The sequence below is a fragment of the Bacillus rossius genome, chromosome 6 (assembly GCF_032445375.1).
Source record: "Bacillus rossius redtenbacheri isolate Brsri chromosome 6, Brsri_v3, whole genome shotgun sequence".
Taxonomy (NCBI): domain Eukaryota; kingdom Metazoa; phylum Arthropoda; class Insecta; order Phasmatodea; family Bacillidae; genus Bacillus; species Bacillus rossius.
In genome coordinates this window covers 6,148,047-6,170,697 of record NC_086334.1, presented here as the reverse complement: position 1 = coordinate 6,170,697, position 22,651 = coordinate 6,148,047, and the positions used below count along the sequence as shown (strand labels likewise).

The 22,651-nt window shown below is 42.0% G+C and overlaps 1 protein-coding gene across 2 annotated transcripts in view; it reads right to left on the bottom strand.

Annotated features, from left to right (window-relative positions):
- The window catches only part of LOC134532552 (potassium/sodium hyperpolarization-activated cyclic nucleotide-gated channel 2), a 154,823-nt gene that overhangs the window by 46,665 nt on the left and 85,507 nt on the right, over positions 1-22,651 (bottom strand). For both annotated transcript variants that reach the window (XM_063369070.1, XM_063369069.1), the window contains exons 2-3: positions 15,731-15,894; positions 1,243-1,379 (exon numbers count right to left, since the gene is read on the bottom strand). In XM_063369070.1, the coding sequence (XP_063225140.1) occupies positions 1,243-1,379; positions 15,731-15,894 (301 nt within the window). The remainder of the gene's footprint in view (positions 1-1,242; positions 1,380-15,730; positions 15,895-22,651) is intronic.

Below are 22,651 nucleotides of genomic sequence, written 5' to 3'. Positions count from 1 at the left end.
CCATTCCGACACACTGGCGCCACTCAGCAATAATGAGCACTGACGCGGAGCCACTGTGTTGTTGAAGGGACCGTCGTCAGCACTAAAGAATTTTCACCTAAAATTTACGGAGAAACACTGGTTACAAATCACCCAGATTTCTTCTTAAATTAGTACATTTTTCTAACTTACAGTATAGACTCACAAAAATTAAGTCGGGGATTAAAAAAAAATCCTTCCAAAACTTGTTGAGCCCTCAGAAAAAAAAACACTCTACATCCCTCAACGTGTCATTTATCCTGATTATAGAATTAACAAAAAAAAAAAAAAAAAACGGAATCCAGCATCAATTCTACGAGGATCCAGCTATTGGCGACTAAAAATAACGATTGGTAAATTTCAAGTTCATTCTTAGCCCTTCGATTTGCTGTATTTTATAGCTTGACGCCTCTCTCCGTGTGAAGCCAACAGCCACGTAGCCGAGGCGACTGGCCACGCATCTGGTTGAATATGAGGAAGTTGTAAGGCATGCACCTGGTTGAGAATAAGGAAGATAAAGACTTGATGTAAGCTTTTGAACATACGCCACTGCTAAGCACATGTATGTTTGTAGAAGAAAACTACAAAAAACACAAATGACAAAAACACAAATTAAGCAAAAAAAATTGCTGTTGTCAGGATATAAACACCACACAATACTCCACAACAGGAGACGAGACAAAAACACAGCAAAACAAAAATACGAAACAAACACAATAGTTTTACAAAAACAGAAGAGAACGAAAAAAAAACCACAAATGATGACAGCATAAAACTATTGAACCCAAAAAAATTCAGCACAACAGTCAAAACGAGACAAAAACACGACAAAACGAAAAGACAAAACAAACACAACAGTTTTCTTGTTTCAACTGTTGTGCTGAATTTTTTGGGTTCGGTATTTTTGTGCTGTCATCATTTGTGGTTTTTTTTCGTTCTGTTAGTCCATTTTCCTTTGTTTTTCTTTGTTTGTTGACCATATTCCTGTTGTGGAGTATTGTGTGGTGTTTATATCCTGACAACAGCAATTTTTCGCTTAGTTTGTGTTTTTGTCATTTGTGTTTTTTGTTGTTTTCTTCTACAGACATGCATGTGCTTAGCAATGGCGTATGTTGAAAAGCTTACATCTAGAGGAAGATATAGGCCCCCGCACCCTGATGAATACGGGGGAGGATGTAGGCCACGTGACCTGGTTGAATAATGAGGAAGACTTACGGCACTCACCTGGTTGAATATGAGGAAGATGTAGTCGAGCGGGATGGAGCTGATGAGGTCCAGGAAGAACCACGTCTTCAGGTAGTGCTTGGCGATGAGCTTGGGGTCCAGGATCACCTGCTCGGCGTTGTCCTGCTGCATGATCCCTGCAAGCAGCGACGCAAGCAGGCGTCAGCTCTCTCTCTCTCTCTCTCTCTCTCTCTCTCTCTCTCTCTCTCTCAGTGTCTGCTGCGGTGGACACATGGGACCAGAAAAATTCGCGGAATGAATGACCTCTAGGATATACCTCCATTATCCTCTGCATTTCTCAAGTAAACACGCGTGTTCATTGGGCACTAAATTTTGAGGCGTCTCCACTGGGGTAGCTTGTGATTCGACGCTTCTTTGGTCGATAGTCTCTCATTGGCCCAGAGAGCTCCAGTTAAACTGCGAGCCAATGGAAGAACCGGCAGAATTGTACACATTTTCGAATTTCAGCCTATCGCGAAATGAATCCGCGAATTTTTTCCTGGTCTCTAGCGGATGGCACAGCGGAACCGGCGGGGAAGTTACCACATCTGCGCTTCACGTCAAGTCGGACCGGTTCACGCAACACAGTCCATAACCGAGGATTTTATTTTTCACACTGAAGTACAGAGGTTATAAAACACAACGAAACTGCTCTCTCTGTGTGAAAATCACACACACACCAATCTCAGTGTGAACTTACCTTCTGTTAATTAACTACACCCAAAACTAAACATACGTCAAATACCAAAGTATGAGGGCTGTTTTTTTTTCAACCTCCGAAAGGCTGTATAAAAAAAGGAAATTTACGTAACATAGTAATTCTACCACCAAAATTACAGTAGGGTCTTACTTATTTTAATACATAAAAGCCAAAACTATCGAGCCATTTGTCATATCGTAACACAAGCTTATCTATGAATGTTTCGAAGAAGTTAGCCGCCAGTGAATAGAGATAACAGGACAAGTGCCTTGATCTCCCGCTCCCTCACGACACCACTGTGAGGCGGGTGGACTAATCGCGTGGGGCACTGGCTCCCGCGTCAAGAATTATCGCAAGAATATGACTAATGAGGCACAATACTCCGCACAATTAGTCCACCCGCCTTACAGCGGTGTCGTGAGGGAGCGGGAGATCAAGGCACTTGTCCTGTTATCTCTATTCAATGGTGGCTTACTTCTTCGAAACATGCATAGATAAGCTTGTGTTACGATATGACAAATGCCTCGATAGTTTTGGATTTTATGTATTTAAATATGTAAGACCCTACTGTACTTTTGGTGGTAGAATTACAATGTTACGTAAATTTTCTTTTTTTATATAGCCTTTCGGAGGTTGAAAAAAAACAGCCCTCGTAATATGTTCTATATAAAAAAATCGACGCAGCTCGGCAACTGATTCCTTATGAGAAAATATGGCAAAAACATGTTTTCATCTTAAGTTATCATAAAGGGCAGTGATTGTATAGCATTAAGATCCCTCAATATCAGTTAGGGGAAATTACACTATTGACCACGTTGATAGAAACAAATATTCGACGATTGGTTGCTTAGTTGCAAATGGTTTTCATAATTTAAGAAAAAAGTAAAAATAAAACGGGTTATTTGATGGTGCATTACTTCCTTATTTTATATTACTATTAGTAACCATTAATCACACTTTGTTTGACAATATCCATCATGAAGGTAATATAAGCTTTGTAAATTTCATAGATGAAACTTGGTAATCAGTCACTGGAATTGTTATTCCTTTTTTTTTGCACAGTGTAGTGGTAATTAACTTATACAAACACATTGCAATAAAAAAAGTGTGGCTTACATTCCATATTAACAAGATATTTTTTTAATATTCATTTCTTGTTTGAACGACATTTGCATATAGCTGTGAAAATCTAATTACAGATTTAGTACACGTATGAAGCGTGCTGGAATATTTCCTCAGTATTTTTTAATTAACATGTGTCCCTTGGGCGTTGTACAGTTTTGTAAAACAAAAAAAAAACCATATTTGTTATATTTCATGTCTGAGTTGAGGAGACATCATTTATTCTGATTGTGAAAGTTAAATTTTTTTCACGATAATTTACACTGTGATTATTACATATTGTCATTTTTACACAAATTTGTTTAATTCCTTTTATATTGCTGGTTTTATTTCTTGATAAATTATATCGCGAGGTGGAATTTCCATTGGTTCTATTACAGTAAACTATTAAAACTGATATAATTACCTGAAAAAATAAATCAGTATTTTTGAATTCTTTAGCTTTTGTTCCGTGTCATAGTTTTGAACAACTACAGATGATTACGTACATATTTCAAAGGTTGTTATAAATTCGAAATTCAGGATGTTGTGAACGAAAGAATTTACTCTTTTTTTTAAATCTCGCAACAGGAGTATATATTTTCAGTGGAAAATAGAAGCTCTCAAATGAATTACATGCATTATTATTTTTTTTTTGTGGAGGGACTTAGCCCTGTTCTAGCTTTACTATGTGAGTAGCATCTTGTTTGTTTTCCAATGCTATGGCAAGCTTACATGGCCCGGAATTTTGGTTTTGATTCCATATTGCGTCTGGAATTTCCAACGTCAGAAAGTTGACCCACAGACGTTGACCGATCGGCCGGAAGCGTTCGTGACGTCGCGTCGGGGCGCGCGCACCGATGCGCCTGACGCAGGGAAAGGGAACGGGCGTCGTGCCGCGCTGTGAGAGCGATGCGTGACCCGGAGCCGTTACGGACGCACGCGCGCAGGCCCCGAGGAACGATCTCTCTTGTTGACGTGAGCGCATTTCGCACCTCTCGGCGGGTATCGTTCGTGCTTCCGCCCCGACGGCCTTTATTCGCGGCAGTCATGACATTTGCCCGGCCCGGCCTCTGCAGGTCACAGCCTCGCCTTGAAGCGTAGCGACGAACGTCCAGTCAGAAACCTAAACCACCAGCAGAATCTATATCAAAGTTAAATAAATTATTACATGTTTCCATAATCAGAGTGCTAATGATCTTAAGGAAAGAATCGTTTAGTTGGATCTTATTTCTGTAATCGACAGGTCTATTTTTTATACCTAGTCGATTTTTTTCAAGAAATGGGTGATAGGTTTTTACTACAGTGAAAATAAATAAATAAATAAATAAATAAATATAATGTGTGTGTGTGTGTGTATATTGGGGATTCCTTGCTTCTTGTTAAAATCTAGTTTAAGCAGATATCTCACTTGTGTTTACTGAATAAATTGATATCCAAAAAATTGAGTAAAAAATATCGTATTTCGTATTTCAGTGAAGTTTTACTTCCGTGACGTAGCTTGATAACGAACACAGCTCCAATTATCATGGCGACGACATAACAAATCCTTCCCGTTGCTTCCCACACACAGGTCGTTGATATAATCACTCTTAGTCAATGTTTCATAATGCTGTCCTGAACAGACTTGCCCTTGAAAAGTCTGCCTTATAGCCAGATTACTGCTGCAGTTTTAGTACATACGCCCCCTTCTTGCACCAAGTATTCTTGCTTTACTCGCCACCTCATCGGTCGTCGCTCGCTCGGCGAGTTCAATATGTCACATCACGGACGAGTCTTTTCTGATACCTTGTGGTACTCTTGTGCACACAGTGCTGCCCGATTACGATGAGCGAGTTTCCGCAACTTATTCTCGCTCAACGAGTCGCCACTCGCAGGCCGAGTTGAATAGTCGTCGAGCGAGTTACCTTGGTTTGCTGCTGCACGCGCTCTTCGCTGAATACCGCTCCCTTGAGACAAGTTCGAGCTCAAACACAAGTGAAGCGCCTCTTATCCTAATGTGCGGCCGAGTCCGACATCGCAGACAGTCGTGGATTCAGGCAGCATGGCGGCGGCGTGACGTCACTCTTCTTGCAGTCTTCTTCTTCGTCTGCGTTTGACTGCCCGCGGAGGGATACGAGGCGTGGCCGGAGCGTAAGCACCGTTTCGGAAAAATTCGCACCAAAAAATGAAGTAGCTTGGCTTCTGGGTTTGTAGCCGTGTCCTTGGCGAATAATTCACCGACGTTTCGGTCGACATTGCAGTCGCCACCTTCAGGGAGCGGTTACCTACACATCTACTACTTAACTACTACTAGTAGGTAACTGCTCCCTGATGATGGCGACTGCAATGTCGACCGAAACGTCGGTGAATTATTCGCCAAAGGACACGGCTACAAACCCAGAAGCCAAGCTACTTCATATCTGGAGGCAGTCGTTGTTTGGAGAAAGAGAAGATATAAATTCCTAGGGACCGGAATAATTCGCGGATTCAATGACCTCTAGGATAGTTTCCATTTTCCTCTACATTTCTCAAGTAAACACGCGTGTTCATTGGATACTAAATTGTGAGGCGCGTCCAATGGGTAACTTGTGATTCGACGCTTCATTGGTCGATAGTCTCACATTGGCCCAGAGAGCTCCAGTTAAACTGCAAGCCAATAGCAGAACCAGCAGAATTGTACACATGTTTGAATTTCAGCCTATCACGAATGAATCCGCGAATTTTTCCGGTCTCAATAAATTCCAAATCTTGATATTTATGTTCTTAAGCACATACATTTAAGTCCCTGCGGACAGTTAAGCCGGGAGAGAACTCTGAGAGGGTGAGTTAACGGGGAGGACGTGATAACGATGCTGGAGCGGAGAACTGACAATAGGCTCGGCATCTCCTCTCTCCTCCGGCGGAATGGACCAGGGATGCTGCAGCGCCGGGGAAACAAACACCGCCGAGTCTCTCGAGGCCCATTCCCGGCGACCCGACGCCGATCCTTTATTCCCAGCATCCGCGGCGAAGCGAGGTCTCCGCGGAATAAGCCCCCCCCCCCCTCCCACCCTCAGGGAAGAGTAGATCAATTTAATATCCGGCGGGGAATCGCTTCCTCCAATCTCAGCATTCGGGATCTCCAGGCCTTCCCCTCTCTTTCACGATTCCTTCCTTCTCCTCGAGATTTGATTTTAACTTGTTAATATTTCGAACGTGAACCTTTGGTGCCAACAGAAGAAGAATTCTTCTCACCCACCCACCCGTCTGGCCTACTTACTTCTTCGAATTGTTCTTGTTGTTGTGAGGTTTATTTTCTATATATCGTGTCTCCAAAGACCCGGTCGCATTGTCAAATATTTGTCTCCAACTAAGTGGGACAATAGAGGTTGGAGGGGTGGTATCAGACGGAAAATAAGACTTCCGATTTTCTGCTTTCGAAAAAAAAAATTTGGATGGATAACCACAAATATGATTTAATTGCGGCACGTTATCCGAGTTTATTTTTGGTCTGAGCTGTATCAGACTTTTCAATGTTAACCTCATATTGAATTTTATTAAAGCATCACAGATCTGGATTGAAATTTTAAACTATTATTTGTGAATTTTTGAAAAGTATTTTAATTTTCAATATACATTATTACATAATGAAATAAATGTTCAGTGATTTTTTTAAGTTATGATAAAATATTTGCCAATTTGCACATAAAATTATTTCTCATACGACATTCACATTAACATTAATTCAATTATTTCACTTTCATAACCTCTTTGATCGCCCATGTAATCTTCACCATTTTAAAGAGTCGTCGAAACGGAAACGGATGTCATTTCTGTTTTCGCTTGGCACGATTTTGATTGGCCGATTTCACCCAGCATCCAACGTATTTAACAACACGTACCTACTCTCTGCAAAAACATTTGATGGGAACTCATACCATCCAACTAGTCAGACAACATGGTTGCGCCAGTGACGTTTCGGTGAAGCCATAACGGTGTTGGAAGCGATAGTTTGAAAGTTCGACAGGGCCTTTATTTAACCTCCTTACAAGCGGACTTCAAAAACGTAGCTGTAGGTTACAACTTTAAAATAAATTTTAATTATTGTGTAACAAAATTAAAAATTAGAAATAATTTGTTGGTTTTAATGAACTTTTTAAAATGAACTGCAGTTTCGTTCACATTCAAGTTTCTGTTCTCGAGTTATGCATGACGTTGTGTTCAGTGGATTACAGTGTGGCTGTGACATTCCTCGTACTAACCTGATTTCACGCCGATTGTAATTTGATGTAATTTTACAACTAATTATTAACTACTATGAAAATGTTATTAGTTAGTTTTGTTTGATTTACTTTAAGGGGAAAAAATAGTAAGCCATCCATAGCTGGACGGTATTATGTAAAAATGTGTCAACCCATAATTATTTATAACTGAGTGAATTGTGCTCAAAGTCGAACACACGATGGCCGGTATTGCGGCGGTGGGTTGAAAGTTTGGCCGCTAGATGGCACAGTAACATGTAATGCCCTGTAAATAATATTTGCTTAGCTAAAAGCGTCACTTTACTCAAACAGCTAATTCAATAACGTTTTTCCTTATTTTGTTGATTAACAAATTTTTTACATAACACCATCCAGTTAACATTTTGTGATGGTTTTATAAGGTGGATAAACATTACGAATACATATAAAATACGATAAAAAATATGTCTTTGAACAAGTGTCCTAAGATAGTGTCAAGGCACGCTAGCTGGGGGAGTCACGAAAGTAGATTCGTGGCCAGTCCTTCGTCCGAGTGGTCGAGTCTTCTCAGAGGACTCGTTGTGTGGTTCAAAACCGTAATTCATATATGCAAAATTGTCATTGCAAAGTTTCATACAAATTTACGATTTTATTCATGCAATATTAGAAACTATTTATTGGCGACTGGTATCGTAAAAGTACGAAAATAATTCTGTGGACTTGATCATATATTTTCTAGCAACGAAAATATTTTTTTTCCTCTAAAAAAAATGCTGTCGTATCACGATAAAATATTTTACTCGGGTCAATTTGAAGGAATATTTTTGCACATAATGGATAAAAAAAATAAAAAAGTATTTCAGTATCAGCTAAACCATTTTTCGCCCGGTGTAGCGGCTGGCCCTTGACACCATTGGGGGACAAGCGGCCTATCTCCAGACAGCAAACAGAACCGCTACAGATAGCAGCACGGTGTGAGCGATGTCCTCACACCCGCTCACTCTCTCTCTCTCTCTCTCACACTCTCTCTCCTAAACAAGGAAGTGAGCGTGTTGGAGAAGGGGTAGGGGGGGGTCAGCTCTCTTGGTCACCGCATCTCCTGTATCGGGGCTCGCGATGATTTATATCCGGGCGTGAAGACGGCTTGACCCAAACGTCGCGTCGAAGGAAACTGATGGTCTCTCGGTTATCGCCCCGCCGCGTTTATCGGACTTTCCCGCGCTCGCCGCGTAAGGGGAAGGAAAAATATATATATTATATATCTCGATAGTCACTGAACTCATGAGTGGAGACCGGAAAAATTCGCGTATTAATTTCGTGATATAGGCTGAAATTCAAACATGTGTACAATTCTGCTGGTCCTGCTATTGGCTCGCAGTTTAACTGGAGCTCTCTGGGCCAATGAGAGACTATCAACCAATGAAGCGTCGAATCACATGCTACCCAGTGGAGGCGCCTCACAATTAAATACCAAATGAACACGCGTGTTTACTTGAGAAATTCAGAGTGTAATGGAGGCTATCCTAGAGGTCATTGAGTCCGCGAATTTTTCCGGTCCCTCTCGGATGGCTTGCACTAAGAAAAAAAAATTGCAGAAAGGACGACACAACAGTTGTAACAGTTCTGCAAAGTACCGGTTACCATGTTATTAGGTATGTACTTTATATCGAAAGCTAATATGTTCACACTTAAAAAAAAACAGTTATTAGGTGAAGGTTCTCCTGAAAACAAAACAAAGGCACGAGTTTCACTGTCGGTTTTTTTTTACTTTTTCTCTTTGTGTATATGCATTAATATGTAGGAAATAATAAGTCCCAAGGATGAAGACATTTCTCACCACCACGCCTTGGAAGTTAACGGAGTTTTCATCTCCTGCCAGAGGCAAAGCCGAAACCGGCGAAGCAATAACGGAGGGAGGCGGTGGTGTATCTGGAATTAGGCGACTCGAGTAGCTTGGAGAATGTGCATTTTGATTGAAGGGGGGAGGGAGGGGTGAAAGCCTTCAGTTCCCGGCGAGGAGTGCGTCAGGAAGGGTCTGCTGTTGGAATTGCAAAGAGGAGGAAAGGGCGGCAGTTTCAGCAGACGAGGAATACTTAAACAGGAGTCGGCAGGCACCGCGGAAAGACTGTGCTTCCAAGACGACCACCCCAGCCCCTCCCACCCCTTACCACCGTACGCTGCTCACGTTTTCCTCCGCAGTAAAAAGTTAGGCGGTCTCATCGGAAATCTTGAACAGAAAAAAATAAAAAGAGAATTAAGGTGCCCGAAGCAATTGTGGCCAATTTTCATATTCGGCGCAGGCTTAGGAAGGCAAGGGTGGAATTAGCATGACGTCATCTCGTTCAAGATCATGACAATTGTGGTAGGAAATGCTAGTGTATGTAGCTTCTTTTTATGGGTGTCATTTTGGCCTTTTGGAACATGTCAAGGGTGTGATAGTTATTTTTCCTCCGTGTACTCTACTGGTAGCATTATTGATTTTTAACTATCGATAGAAATTCCCAACCTTAAATTAAAAAAAAGGTGGTTTGTCTGTAAAGTCGGTTTACGGACGATAATTTTACGTAATAACGTCATAAGAAAACATTGATGAAAAATTGCATACTTTTTTAATTTTCAAATATTATTTACAATTTTTGCAAATTTAATTTAAATGTTTTGTTTAAATATAATCACGAACAATTAGTTAAAAAGCCCGCCTTGACCTGTTTGATATTATAGAAGATTTGCTCGCACGGTGATTGTCCGGTTCTTGCACGCTCGGCTCAGGCGGAACGTGACAATGAGTCATGCTTTTTCGTGCGTGCAGCCTGTCGTTCATCGATTTATAAGACTTTATCACGTCAAAAATAAAAAGTACGGGTAATTATTTTTTCCTTGTGAGATTTAAAATATTTCTGTAGCGAAATGTTTAATATTGGCTGATGGCTACTAGCCTGTAACAAGAAGGGAAGTATGTCGGTCGAATGCGGACTCAATCTGCGTCGCTGTGATTTGGTTTCGCTTTTCCGCGCGCTAACGAGCGATGCGTGTGGGCCTCGGAGCGGACGACCACTCAAACGGGACTTGAACCGGCGGCCAGAATCGCGCCCGGCAAGTCGCTAATGAAGGGCGCAATTGGACGCGAAGGGCCACTCGCGCCCTCTCGAGCGTGATGTCACTCAGGGGGCGGGGATCCGTGGTCGCAGGGCGCGGGGACGGGGGTCGGTGACTTCTGACCCCCCGGTCAGCGATCGGACGGTTTGGTTTATTCACTCGCGCGCCCGGGTCCGAGTCGCGTCGAGGCTTTCGACCCGCGAACCCGCGAACTGGAAGCGCGGCCCGATAGGATTTTCTGGTGATCCGAGCTTTCGCCAAATCTGCTGGCGGAACATCGATGCTTTCCCTCTCGAGAACGTCAAATCCGCTGTACATACGTTCATTATTCATGCGTTTGCAAGCACACCGTTATAAATTGTTCACCTTAAATTTACGAAGTACGCTGGTTATAAACTATCCAGGGATATTCGTAATTTTAAGGTTTATGTTAGAAAAAAATTACGGTACATGAGTCAACTAAAATAATTTTATTGTTTGAACAAAACAATCAGAATCTTGTTGAATATACAGCAAAATAACAAATATATATATTTTTCTTTCTACGGAACACTCCATTCGAAGTCGCAATCATGGGTAGTTTCTTACGAAGATCCAGTTATCTGATATAACGAACTACACTTAGTTTATTTCAGGTTAGTTCTTCGTTGAAAAACCTGTAAATTTACTGTAATTTTTAACAATGCGTTATAATTTTTTATAATGGCTTTTTTTTGCAGATGGACAGAATGTAAAGAGACATTATACGTCACTATTTAATAGTTGCAACTTTATTTAAAGAATATGCTGGAAATTGTTAGTGTCGATCTGAATAAAAATGAAACTATTGTTACACTGCATGGCAGTGTTCTCTTTCGAACAGCCTGACATAGGTAATTGTTTGTTTGCTCTCCAGGTCTAAAGCCAGTTTACACTTGACTAGACGTTTTATTGGTATAAGGCCGATTTTATTTTCGTAAAACGTTTGTTTTTGGCATTGGGCGCTACAGGAATCACGAATAAATTCCTGTATTTATGCTGAAACTCTTAACTCGTCCTCTTATCTTACGTTTTAGACTAACATTGTTCTACACGACCCTACTTTTATACAATAACTGTATTATATTTTCCAAAGAAATTTTATGAAACAAATTCGCTAATAATTCAATTAAAGTCAGCGGAAAATGTCCGGATTAAGTCAATTCACTAACTTAGTACTGATTCAGCGGTCACTATTTCAGTACGAATTATTAAATACATTGTCTTTTATCCGTCTATATTTTTTTTACCAAAACTTGTATAAAACGTATATTTTATTCCTACATGAAAAACTTATGGCATGAAAGGCCTTCAGAAACCAACACACCAAACGCAGTTATGCTTGTCCTAACAAAAGAGCCAGCTACCTTAATTAATGTGACAAATAAAATGATCTGTTGTCAAAAAAATTGTTTAAAATGGAATTGTGCCTACCTGACAAAAATTCGTTTTCAAATTGTGTATTGTACACGTAAAACCAATTTTGTTGCCAATAAAATTTAGTTGATTTAGTAACGTATTTCATTATAACGAGATGTATAACGTATAAGCAGTAGTATGAATGGGCTGATTTTGATGCAATGTATTTCTACTGGGACTATGGCTTCGTACCTTTTTCGATGGAGGCTTTCCATTCGCGAAGATGCGACCGTGTTCGGGAGTATCCGTTGCTTGATAGCTATGATCTGGTTTACTGTCAGTGAACCATCGGGTAGGAATGCGGATTTAGAAGACAAAGGTGACCGATTAAGGTCGACGAGACCAGTGTCATAGGAATCGAGCAACGGATATGCCCGAACATATTCGAAACCTCGCGAACGGCATGCCACCATCAAACAAGCCAAAAATTGGTTGTCTGTAAAGTCGGTTTACGGACGATAGTTTAACGTGACAACGTCATAACAAAACATTGATGAAATGATTGCATACTTTTATGAATAAAATTAAATCATTTTTATTGAATTATCGCTATTTTGTATGGACACAAAGGAGTGAAATGAAATCTACAATTTAATTGATAAATTTACTTTTATTTGCACTCATTAATTCAAATATGTTTATTACTTTAACGAAGAGATTATTTTAACTATAACTTTTATACATGTTTGCTATTTAACTTCCATCAATCTGTGTTATTCTGTTAAAGAGAGGACGATGATAGGAAAAGTAGGAAACGAATGGGAGTGTTTCGAGTTTAATGTGCCTCGAAAAAGTCAAATCGATGGTGGAGTGGAAGACAGATAGATGCGGCGCAAGCGTACAATGAGCGTAACGGGACACAGCGTAACGAGACAATGTGCGTGCAGCCGGTGTTTATCGATTTATTAGTCGTTGTCACGTCAAAAGCCGTAGTCCCATAGTAAATAAGCTACACCGAAATCGGCTAATTCCTACTACTTATGTGAATTTTTTCTATCTACATACAAATATTTTTTTTCTTGGTGTAGCTATAAATCTCGCAAACAGTGATTTTAGCGACGAAACATAAGCATTACATATGTACAAATCTTTGTCTAGCCAAGGGTAAACTTTCGAGAAAGATGTGAGGAAAGTACCAAGCGATATTCATCTTTATTGAATGGAGCTATCGGAAAAGGGAGTTAACAGTATGTAGTTGTTCCACTCGGCAAAAGGCAACAAAATAATCCGAACAAGGGAGAGAGAGAGAGAGAGAGCAGATAACTCTCTTACCCTTTGAGGGCGCTGATCTGTTTGTGCGGAGTTACGCAACACATATCCTTCCGCCCATGTTTTCCACCCGACGGCGGCTCCGCGCCGTGGAGGGGGGAGGAAGTGACGGTTTCACCCGCAGAGCTGCAATATCCTCCGAGCCACAGGCATGGCGGCGCGCGTCTATTGACCCAGCGCTTGATAACGCGACCCACATTCGCATTCCTGGCGTGCCACCTCCCTCCCTCCCTCCGGCATTTTGGCATCAACCCGTCCGCTTCCGTTCCCTTCAAACACCCACGTCAGTCTCTTTTTTTAATCAGCGATACAGCTTTGGGGGCTACTCCACTGAGCGAAGTGCGCAGACCTCGTTCCTAGAAATGTCAAGCGGACGGATGTGCGACTATTTACAGTGGAAATGTTTCGTGCCGAGGAGTACTTAACACAGACCTGCACAGGAGACAGGCTAAAATTTATACCGATTTTTTTTTTGGATGGCGTTTCCAATGGATTACCTCTATGAAGGGTGAGAAACCATAAAATACATTTTAAAAAAGGCTGTTATCTGTAAAGTCGGTTTACAGACGATAATTTTACGTGATAACGTCATAAGAAAACATTGATGAAAAATTGCATACTTTTTAATGTTCAAAATTTATTTAAAGTTTTTGCAATTTTAATTTAAATATTTTGTCTAAATATAATCGCAAACAATTAGTTAAAAAGCCCGCCTTGACCTGTTTGATATTATAGAAGATTTTCTCGCACGGTAGGTTGGCCGGTTCTTGCACGCTCGGCTCAGGTGGAACGTGACAAATTTTAGTGCGTGCAGCCGGCGTTCGTTGATTTACAAGACGTTATCGCGTTAATAAAGATAATTATTACCCAATAATATGATACCCGTACAAACACGCAAAATGCGGCGGCAACAAATGAACACTAGGCAGCCGGCGGCGCACTCGCTGAGACGCCCGGCGAGTCCAGTCCCGACGAGTGTCTTCCGAGCGAGCGCCCAGAACGAGTGCAGCTACTCGTTCGGTGCAGCCAGTGGTGGAATTTATTGTATGAAATCAAAATTTCCTATTACATGAATCATTTAAAAAACCTATTTAAGGACGTTTTCAGGAATCACTTACAGTATGATGAAGTGGTTAAGAGAAGCAATGGTAAATCTAGGTCAGGATGTGTTTATTTGGATATTAAAACCCATGTTGTACAGAATAAGAGTTAATTGTCCTACCACTATATCAATAATGTTTTTGTAGTTTATCATAATTTTTATTATATTATTATAAATTAATTATTTAAAAAATCTTCTGCTTCCCTCACTAATTAAATTAAACATTTCGTTACATGTAAGCACTAAAGATTGCAGCAAATAAATTTAAAATGTTTATTTAAGCTTGTTTGTTTGATTAAAAATAATGAATAATATCTAGAAATATGTCAATGTAATTCTGTTGTTTGGCAAACATGTTTATTCGAAAAGTTTTGGTTTCAACTGATGTGTATTGATTGATACGTGACTCGGGGAAAATTGCCTTTAATAAGTATTAGTATTTTGGCTGTTTTCAGGGAGCTGTTAGAGTTTCCGGGCTCGTTGTATTCAAACATTTTATGCAGGCAAATTTCATTCAAAATACCATTTGTCGCTTTTGATCAACAAACAAACACCCAAGCAAATATATGTTGTTCTCTTACATTAGGTCTTAGAGTTGTGTATGTTCTCAGAAAGTCTTTCAATATTTTTTCAAACAACGTGGTTCGAAAATTTAAAAATAGGATGGGGCCATTACGATTACTAAAATACATGAAACCACTTTCGCAGAGCCCGTACACCCGACGCCCACTTTGCTATATCCGTATACGTACCGCTGTGCAAATCACTCGCGATTTAAATAACGTACCTACCTTCCACGGGCGCGCATGTTACAACCCACACCAATTTTTAATATTTTACTCTTTATCGCCACTTCTCGCGCTACAATTTTTCTCCCCGACTTCTTTAACGCCCGCTTTTCCATATCGCGCATTCTTCCACTTCTCCTCCCCCACCCCCTGTGAGCCCTAGCTCAACCACGTCGGGGTCGTAAATCTATCCGCGCGACAATACAGCTTCACTGAGCAGGAATTTATCGCAGGTGCCCGCGCATAACTCTGGCCCCGCAGGGACCCGGCCGACACGAGCGATAATAGCAGCGCCTGGCACATCGGCCACCCGCCCGACACGCGTCGTTATGCGTGATTGGTCGGCGGAGTGCGCGCGCGCGGGCTCTGTGACATTAAGGAGCACGCGCTCTCGGGGTGAAGAATGCGCGGTTTAACCCACGCACTTGATGAAGGGAAAAAAAAAACATTCATGTGGGTCGAAACCACTTCATCTCAAAAGGTAGCTTGGCTTCTGGGTTGTAGCCGTGTCCTTGGCAAATGGTTCACCAACGATTCGCGTCAACATTGCAGTCGCCATCATCAGGGAGCACTTAGGTAACTGATCCCTGATGATGGCGACTGCAATGTCGACCGAAACGTTGGTGAATTATTTGCCAAGGACACGGCTAAACTGCTCCCTGATGATGGCGAATGCAACGTCGACCGAAACGTTGGTGAGTTATTTTCCAAGGAAACGGTTACAACCCAGAAGCCAAACCACTCCAGGCACTTTTTTCCCCCCAGGGGTGTATGGAGAGTCGAGCGAACTCACCCGTCCTGAAGTTGACGACGATGTCGATGAGGAAGATGGTGTCGGAGAGGCAGTTGAAGGCAATCCAGCGCGTGCTGAGGTCGTCGTTGAAGAAGGAGATGGCGACGGGCAGGATGATGAGGTTGGCGACGAGCAGCAGCAGCATGCACAGGTCCCAGTAGAACCTGCGGCACCAGCACACACTTAGGCACACGCATCACCAGCCGCTCACGTTCCACGCACTTAGCTGTACGTGGCTGCAACATCAACATCAATTTTTGTCAAATCATTTCATTTATCCCATACACAAAAATTCCGCGATGGAAACTCATGAGTAGAGACCTGAAAAATTCGCTAGTTCATTTCGTGTTATGCTAAAATTCAAATAATTATACCTTATTGCTGCTTGCCATTGGTCCACTGTTAATCTGGAGGACTGAGGGCCAATTAGAGACTCTCACTCATAGAAGTGTTGAATCACAGGCCACCCAGTCGAGACGACTTACAAGTCAACAGCCAATAAACAGTTGGCATTTGCCCGAGTGTGTAGAGGATATTGGAGTCTATCCTAAAGGTCATTGAACCCGCGAATTTTTCCGGTCTCTACTCATGAGACAAACCTCTGGCGGCTCTATTCCAAAATACAGCCTACCAAGAATTCTGCTGGATGGTGTTTTTATTTTTACTTAAAAACTATAAATCATATATTAGATTGTTTCTTAAATAAAATTAGTTCTGATTTTGAGGCCAATAAATTTTTAAAAATCCCAATGTCGATCTGGCAATATCTGGCTAATTGAATGCCATGTTTTGCAAACGCATGATTTCTTTGTACGATAGTCCCTCCCGAAAAACATTTCCGGGATATGCCCATTATTAAAATACAATCATATGTTAAGACATTCCTTGCCATCAGAAGATTACCGAAACTATTTAAGTTCTGTGTTCGAGACCATAAACTCTAGAGTAGGGACCGGAAAAATTCGCAGATTCAATTACCACTAGGATAGACTCCATTATCCTCTGCATTTCTCAAGTAAACACGCGTGTTCATTGGGTACTGAATTGTGATGCGTCTCCACTGGGTAACTTTTGATTCGACGCTTCATTGGTCGATAGTCTCTCATTGGCCCAGAGAGCTCCAGTTAAACTGCGAGTCAATAGCAGAACCAGCAGAATTGTGCACATGTTTGAATTTCAGCCTATCACGAAATGAATCCGCGAATTTTTCCGGTCTCTACTCATGAGGAGGGACCGGAAAAATTCGCGGGTTCAATGACCTCCAGGATGAATTCCATAGTTCTACGTACACTCAGTCAAATGTCACCCACTCATTGGCTGCTGTCTTGTAAGACGTCCCAAAGTAGCAGCCGGTGATTCGATAAAGCTTTGGTCGGGTGTTTCTCATTGGCCCAGAGTCCTCCAGGTGAGTTGTGAGCCAATAGCAGAGGCAGCACTGAGGTATTATCAATTTGTATTTTAGCCTATCGCGAAACGAATCCGCGAATTTTTCCGGTCTCTACTCATGAGTATTCCAAAGCCAATATCTGTCTTATTTTAACGTGTGCTGCAGCCGCATCCTTCCTTTGTACGACGGCCCCGCCCGACAAGTCTTCCCTCCAGCCGCCCTCTACGGGGCGATGGTCCCGCGCGGCGACTTCCATTGTTCTCTGCGACCAGCGGCCAGCCCCAGAGGGGAAAAAACCGCACTGGGAAGGGGAAGTTTTATCTCTGGCGCGCACCTCTTCTTTCTTTTTACACGGGTGGGAGTGAAGCAAAGATAAAGAGCGAGAGATAGAGAGGGAGAGAAAAAAGTAGATAGTCGCAGTGACCTGAAAATTTTGCGGATTCATTCTAATGACAAACTGTATTAAAAAAAAAAAACATTTCCTTGGTCAACACAAAAATTTTTCGTTTGGCGTAACGATCATTCAGCATTCCATGAGAAGTTTTAAGAATAAACTAAAAAAAAAAGATACTAATACGAATCTTACGTGATCCAGTGCAAAAGTAAGAAATAATTTTATTTAGCCGAATATGAATTTAGCAGAGAATAAGAAGGTAACGCATCCAAATTAATTTAATTTGTGACATTAATGTAATTTATTTAACACACCATGAGTAAGATGCATTTTGACTGAGTAATAATAACATATTTATGTCAATTTAATGGTATGAGTAAGGCATGATTGTATTATACAATTACCTTCAAAATCGGCGAATATGTACTCGATCTTATGTTGGCATTCTTACCATCACGTAAACAGGCACCTTATTATTGCTAGAGACCACGGAATTGTCGCGATTTCAATGACCTATAGGCTAGACGCCATGATCCGCTATACACTCGGACAAATTACACCTGCTCATTGGTTAGTGCCGCGTTAAAACCTGCTAAAAGGGATGCCCGTGATTCGTGACTTATTTTTGTTGATGATTTTCATTGGCTCAAGAGTCCTGCAGACAAACTGTGGCCCAATCACTGAAGCCGCAAAAAATCCAACTTATTTGGATTCAAACCTATCGTGAAAAGAATAAGCTAATTTTTTTCATGTCTCTGCGCATTGCAGTCTAATGAACGATCAGATTATTTCGCGAAAAATGTCCCCAGGTAAACTCTAAAATATTGGTAGCGGCAGTTTCGCTTCTGAATGCTGAGGTACCTACTTCGTGGTACTTTCTTAACTTCGTTTGGTTGAGCTAATGTGATTGCGGCGGCTCGTACCAGGCGAGTCCAAAAGCAGCCTGAGAGAAGCTAATTCAGATGCACGACGTCCCCTGGCGCTCTGGTCGCGCGTCGCTAAAAAAAAAATAAAAAAAATAAAAAAACTGGAACAGACGGTGGAAGGAAGGGGAGGAAAAGACCCAAAACAGCTCCCACGGACAGAGGTAGAAATCTCCCTGCGACCCGTACACGACCACAAGTGAGATTACGTTAAGCTTCCATTAGCCGCCCTGGGCTGACGTCACGTCCATGCGACCTCTGTCCCTCCGCTCTTCGGGACCGAAGCACCAGGACAAAGAGTTCGACCAGCGGCTCTCACGCAGACCTGCGAGATGCTGGTACCTTCTGTCTGTACGACACCGAGCAAGGAGTCTGCACCCGAGACGGTACCCTGCCAAACAGTGACTGGAGTTATTGACCTAAGGTCCACATCTGATTTACATAATCATGATTAGAGCCCGGAAAAATTCGCGGATTCATTTCGTGACAGGCTGAAATTCAAACATGTGTACAATTCTGCAGTTTCTGCTATTGGCTCGCAGTTTAACTGGAGCTCTCTGGGCCAATGAGAGACTATCGACCAAAGAAGCGTCGCATCACAAGCTACCCAGTTTAGACGCTTCACAATTTAGTACCCAATGAACACGAGTGTTTACACGAGAAATGTAGAGGATAATGGAGGCTATGCTAGAGGTCATTGAATCCGCCAATTTTTCCGGTCTGTACTCATGATTATTAGGCAGATTGATTTCACTCAGGGATAGACTCAACTTGTCTACAAAGAATCTACCCTTTTCGGAGTGCTCACCGGTCGATAAAAAGTCCGCAACCTTTGGCGCGCTTCACGTGATTGGATACCCGCTCAGTCTTTTTTTGTCTGTAACTACATAAAGGCAATCAGGAGACGTCTTTTTTGGCCATCCAGTGCGGAAGTAAACACGTACTCCTTGGCCCAATCAGATGGTCTTTAATTACGAGGAAACAATTGCCAACGCGGGAAAAACTTATTGCAGTATAATGAGGGATCATGGTAAAATACATGCCTACAACAACGGTTTCTTTCGTTATTCCTTTGAGATTTTCCTGAAATGGTCTGTAGACGATATTTTTTTTTCTTTAAAGTGTTATATAACATATTTAGGAACCTACTCTGTAAGAGCTCTGGAAAAGTTTTATCATCGAAAAGCAGCTTTTAAATACAGTACACTCCCGATTATCCGCGAAATTAAGTGATAGTGAAAATCTGCAAAAGAGCCGAAAATGGGAAACAAAAAAGGAAACATAATTTAAACTTTAAAATCGAAAAATGTATGTAAAGTAAATTGTAGCATTTTACTTAATAATTAACGTTGAATACCTAAATTTCAGTAATGTAAGCATAAAAGTGCTCGGTACTTGCTTCGTAACAAGGACCTACTCAGAGACTTCATTAGACACTGCGTGAGTTCCGAGAAGGCCTGTGGCGTTTTACTGTATACTCCACACAATACACTCGTCGGTACAGTTCAAATTTGCTCACTTGTAATAAAATACAGATTTACATATATGTGCTGTGTTTTTTTTTTTTTTTTTTCGTAGCATGCGCGGATAGCAGGGAGTTTACTGTACATGGTTTTTTGTTTCGTGCAAACAGTGTATGTCGTAGGGACCGAAAAAACTTCGCTGATTCAATGACCTCTAGGATAGCCTCCATTATCCCCTGAATTTCTCAAGTAAACACGCGTGTTCATTGGGTACTAAATTGTGAGGCGTCTAAACTGGGTAGCTTGTGATTCGACGCTTCTTTGGTCGATAGTCTCTCATTGGCCCAGAGAGCTCCAGTTAGACTGCGAGCCGATAGCAGAACCAGCAGAATTGTACACATGTTTGAATCTCAGCCTATCACGAAATGAATCCGCGAATTTTTCCGATCTCGATGTAAGTGTTGTCGGACGCGTGGGAAGGCGCGTGGTCGTGAAGGCGGGCAAGGAAGTGTGCCGGCGCGACGGGGGTTGTCCTCGGACCGGCCTGCTCGCCGACTAGGAACAGGGTCACGGACACGGCGCGGACAAGCGGAGGACAGCCCGGGCGAGCCACGGCGCCGTCAATCCGCTCCGTCGGCGCCGGGTCGCGCCGCTAATTGCCCGCCCCGGCCTTCCAGGACGGGCAACGCGTCGTGCAAAAGCATCGCCGCGTCTGCGCGTCGAGCCAGCTAAGATGGTTTGTGCGAGAAGGGGGGGGAGGGAGGCGCTCGTCCATTACTAGAGACCGGAAAAAATTCGCGGGTTAAATGACCTCCAGGATAGACTCCGCTACACTCTACACACTCGTCGGTCAATTGCCACCTGTTCATTGGCTGCTGACTTGTGAGTCGTCTCGACTGAGTATCTGTGATTCGACACTTCTATGAGTGAGGGTCTCTAATTGGACTTCAGTCCTCCAGATTAACAGTGAACCAATGGCAGAAGCAGCACTAAGGTATAGTTATTTGAATTTTAGAATAACACGAAAAAAAATCCGCGAATTTTTCAAGTGTCTATCCATTACTTACGTGACAAATCTAAATGAAATACAACCAAATGAAACGAAATAAATTGAAACCAAATGTATCAAACTAAGTGAATTGTAACAATAGAAATGAAACCAAAGGTACCCAAAAGTAATTAAATTAATTAATGGTGTGAAATAACATTAAACATTAGTTGCCAAGGGGGGGGGGGTGTTTCGAACCGAATATCATCCTATGTCACGTGATGGAGACAAATATCACGTTATTTTATTTTCCCGCACGAAACAGGGTTAAATTGCGAGAAAACTGCGTTAAATTAATAAAACATGTTTCTCCACTAAAACATGGCTAAATCCTACACACTAATCTTTATCGCGGTTATGCGATTACCACAAAGTCACTCTTAAGATGAAACATGAGTCCCCGTGGACTGAATAAAAATGAACTTAAGTGGCAGCAATTTAATCTTTAGGCCTAATCTCACACTACGTGTCTCTTTTTCTTCTTTTTATTCCTGCATAAAATTTACTCAATGATTATTTCCAAAATTCTAATTCGATATCTCGCTGCGTTTGTTGTTCTGCCACAAATATTTTCAACGGATTTTCACATCGTGTTAATATAATGGGTGTAAAAATAACCGCACAAGTCGTCGTAACTATCGCCACTTGCACGCCTTTACACACTTATGATATTGTATACTTATTGAAATATTTGCGGCGGAACAACAAACGCCAGAGAAGTATCAAGTTAAAAATTCTATACACAGTTTATTATTAACTTAAAATTTGATTATTTTTTTTATTTGTAGTTTTTTGTCAGGAAGGTAACCAAAAAAGTGTGTGTGTGTGGGAAACATCTAACTCCCTGCGACGTTATCGCTGCAACGTACATAGATGGGTCCAACGGTGAACGGGAGATAAAAATGAGTAGAGACCGGAAAAATTCGCGGATTCATTTCGTGATAGGCTGAAATTCAAACATGTCTACAATTCTGCTGGTTCTGCTATTGGCTTGCAGTTTAACTGGAGCTCTCTGGGCCAATGAGAGACTATCGACCAAAGAAGCGTCGAATCACAAGCTACCCAGTGGAGACGCCTCACAGTTTAGTACCCAATGAACACGCGTGTTTACTTGAGAAATGCAGAGGATAATGGAGGCTATCCTAGAGGTCATTGAATCCGCGAATTTTTCCGGTCCCTAGAAATGACCAAGTCTGGCGCGGGCGGACCCGAGAAGTGGTGAACGGGGCAATCGCGCAGCCGATGCCGCCCTCGGAATTGTATCTGGGAGGGGGTGTAGGGGTTGGACGGGATGAGGAAGAAATTACTCTCCACGCCGATGCGATGGCCGGGTATTCCGAGCGCGCGCGCGAAAACCCTCGGCGAAAAGTCGCTGAAGTTGTTGGAAGAAGGGAGGACGGGGTGTGAACCTGCAACCGAGGTGCCGCTGGAAAAAGAAAAATAAAGATAAATAAAAGTACAAACAAAATTACACTCGCGATCCGAGGGAGAAGACATTTCTATTCGCGGCCAGATGTCCCGGCGGGCTAATTCAAATGAAAGGAGTTCTTTTCGGGTGTGAGGGTGTAGGGTACTTCCAGAAATTGCCTTTATTTCCCTCCCCCCTTCTTCACTGGGTCGAGAACCAGAGCACCAGCTGAAGAGTAGCGGGCAGGACGACTCCGCGATATTTACGATGCAAGCTCGTATGATGATCGAGATAAACG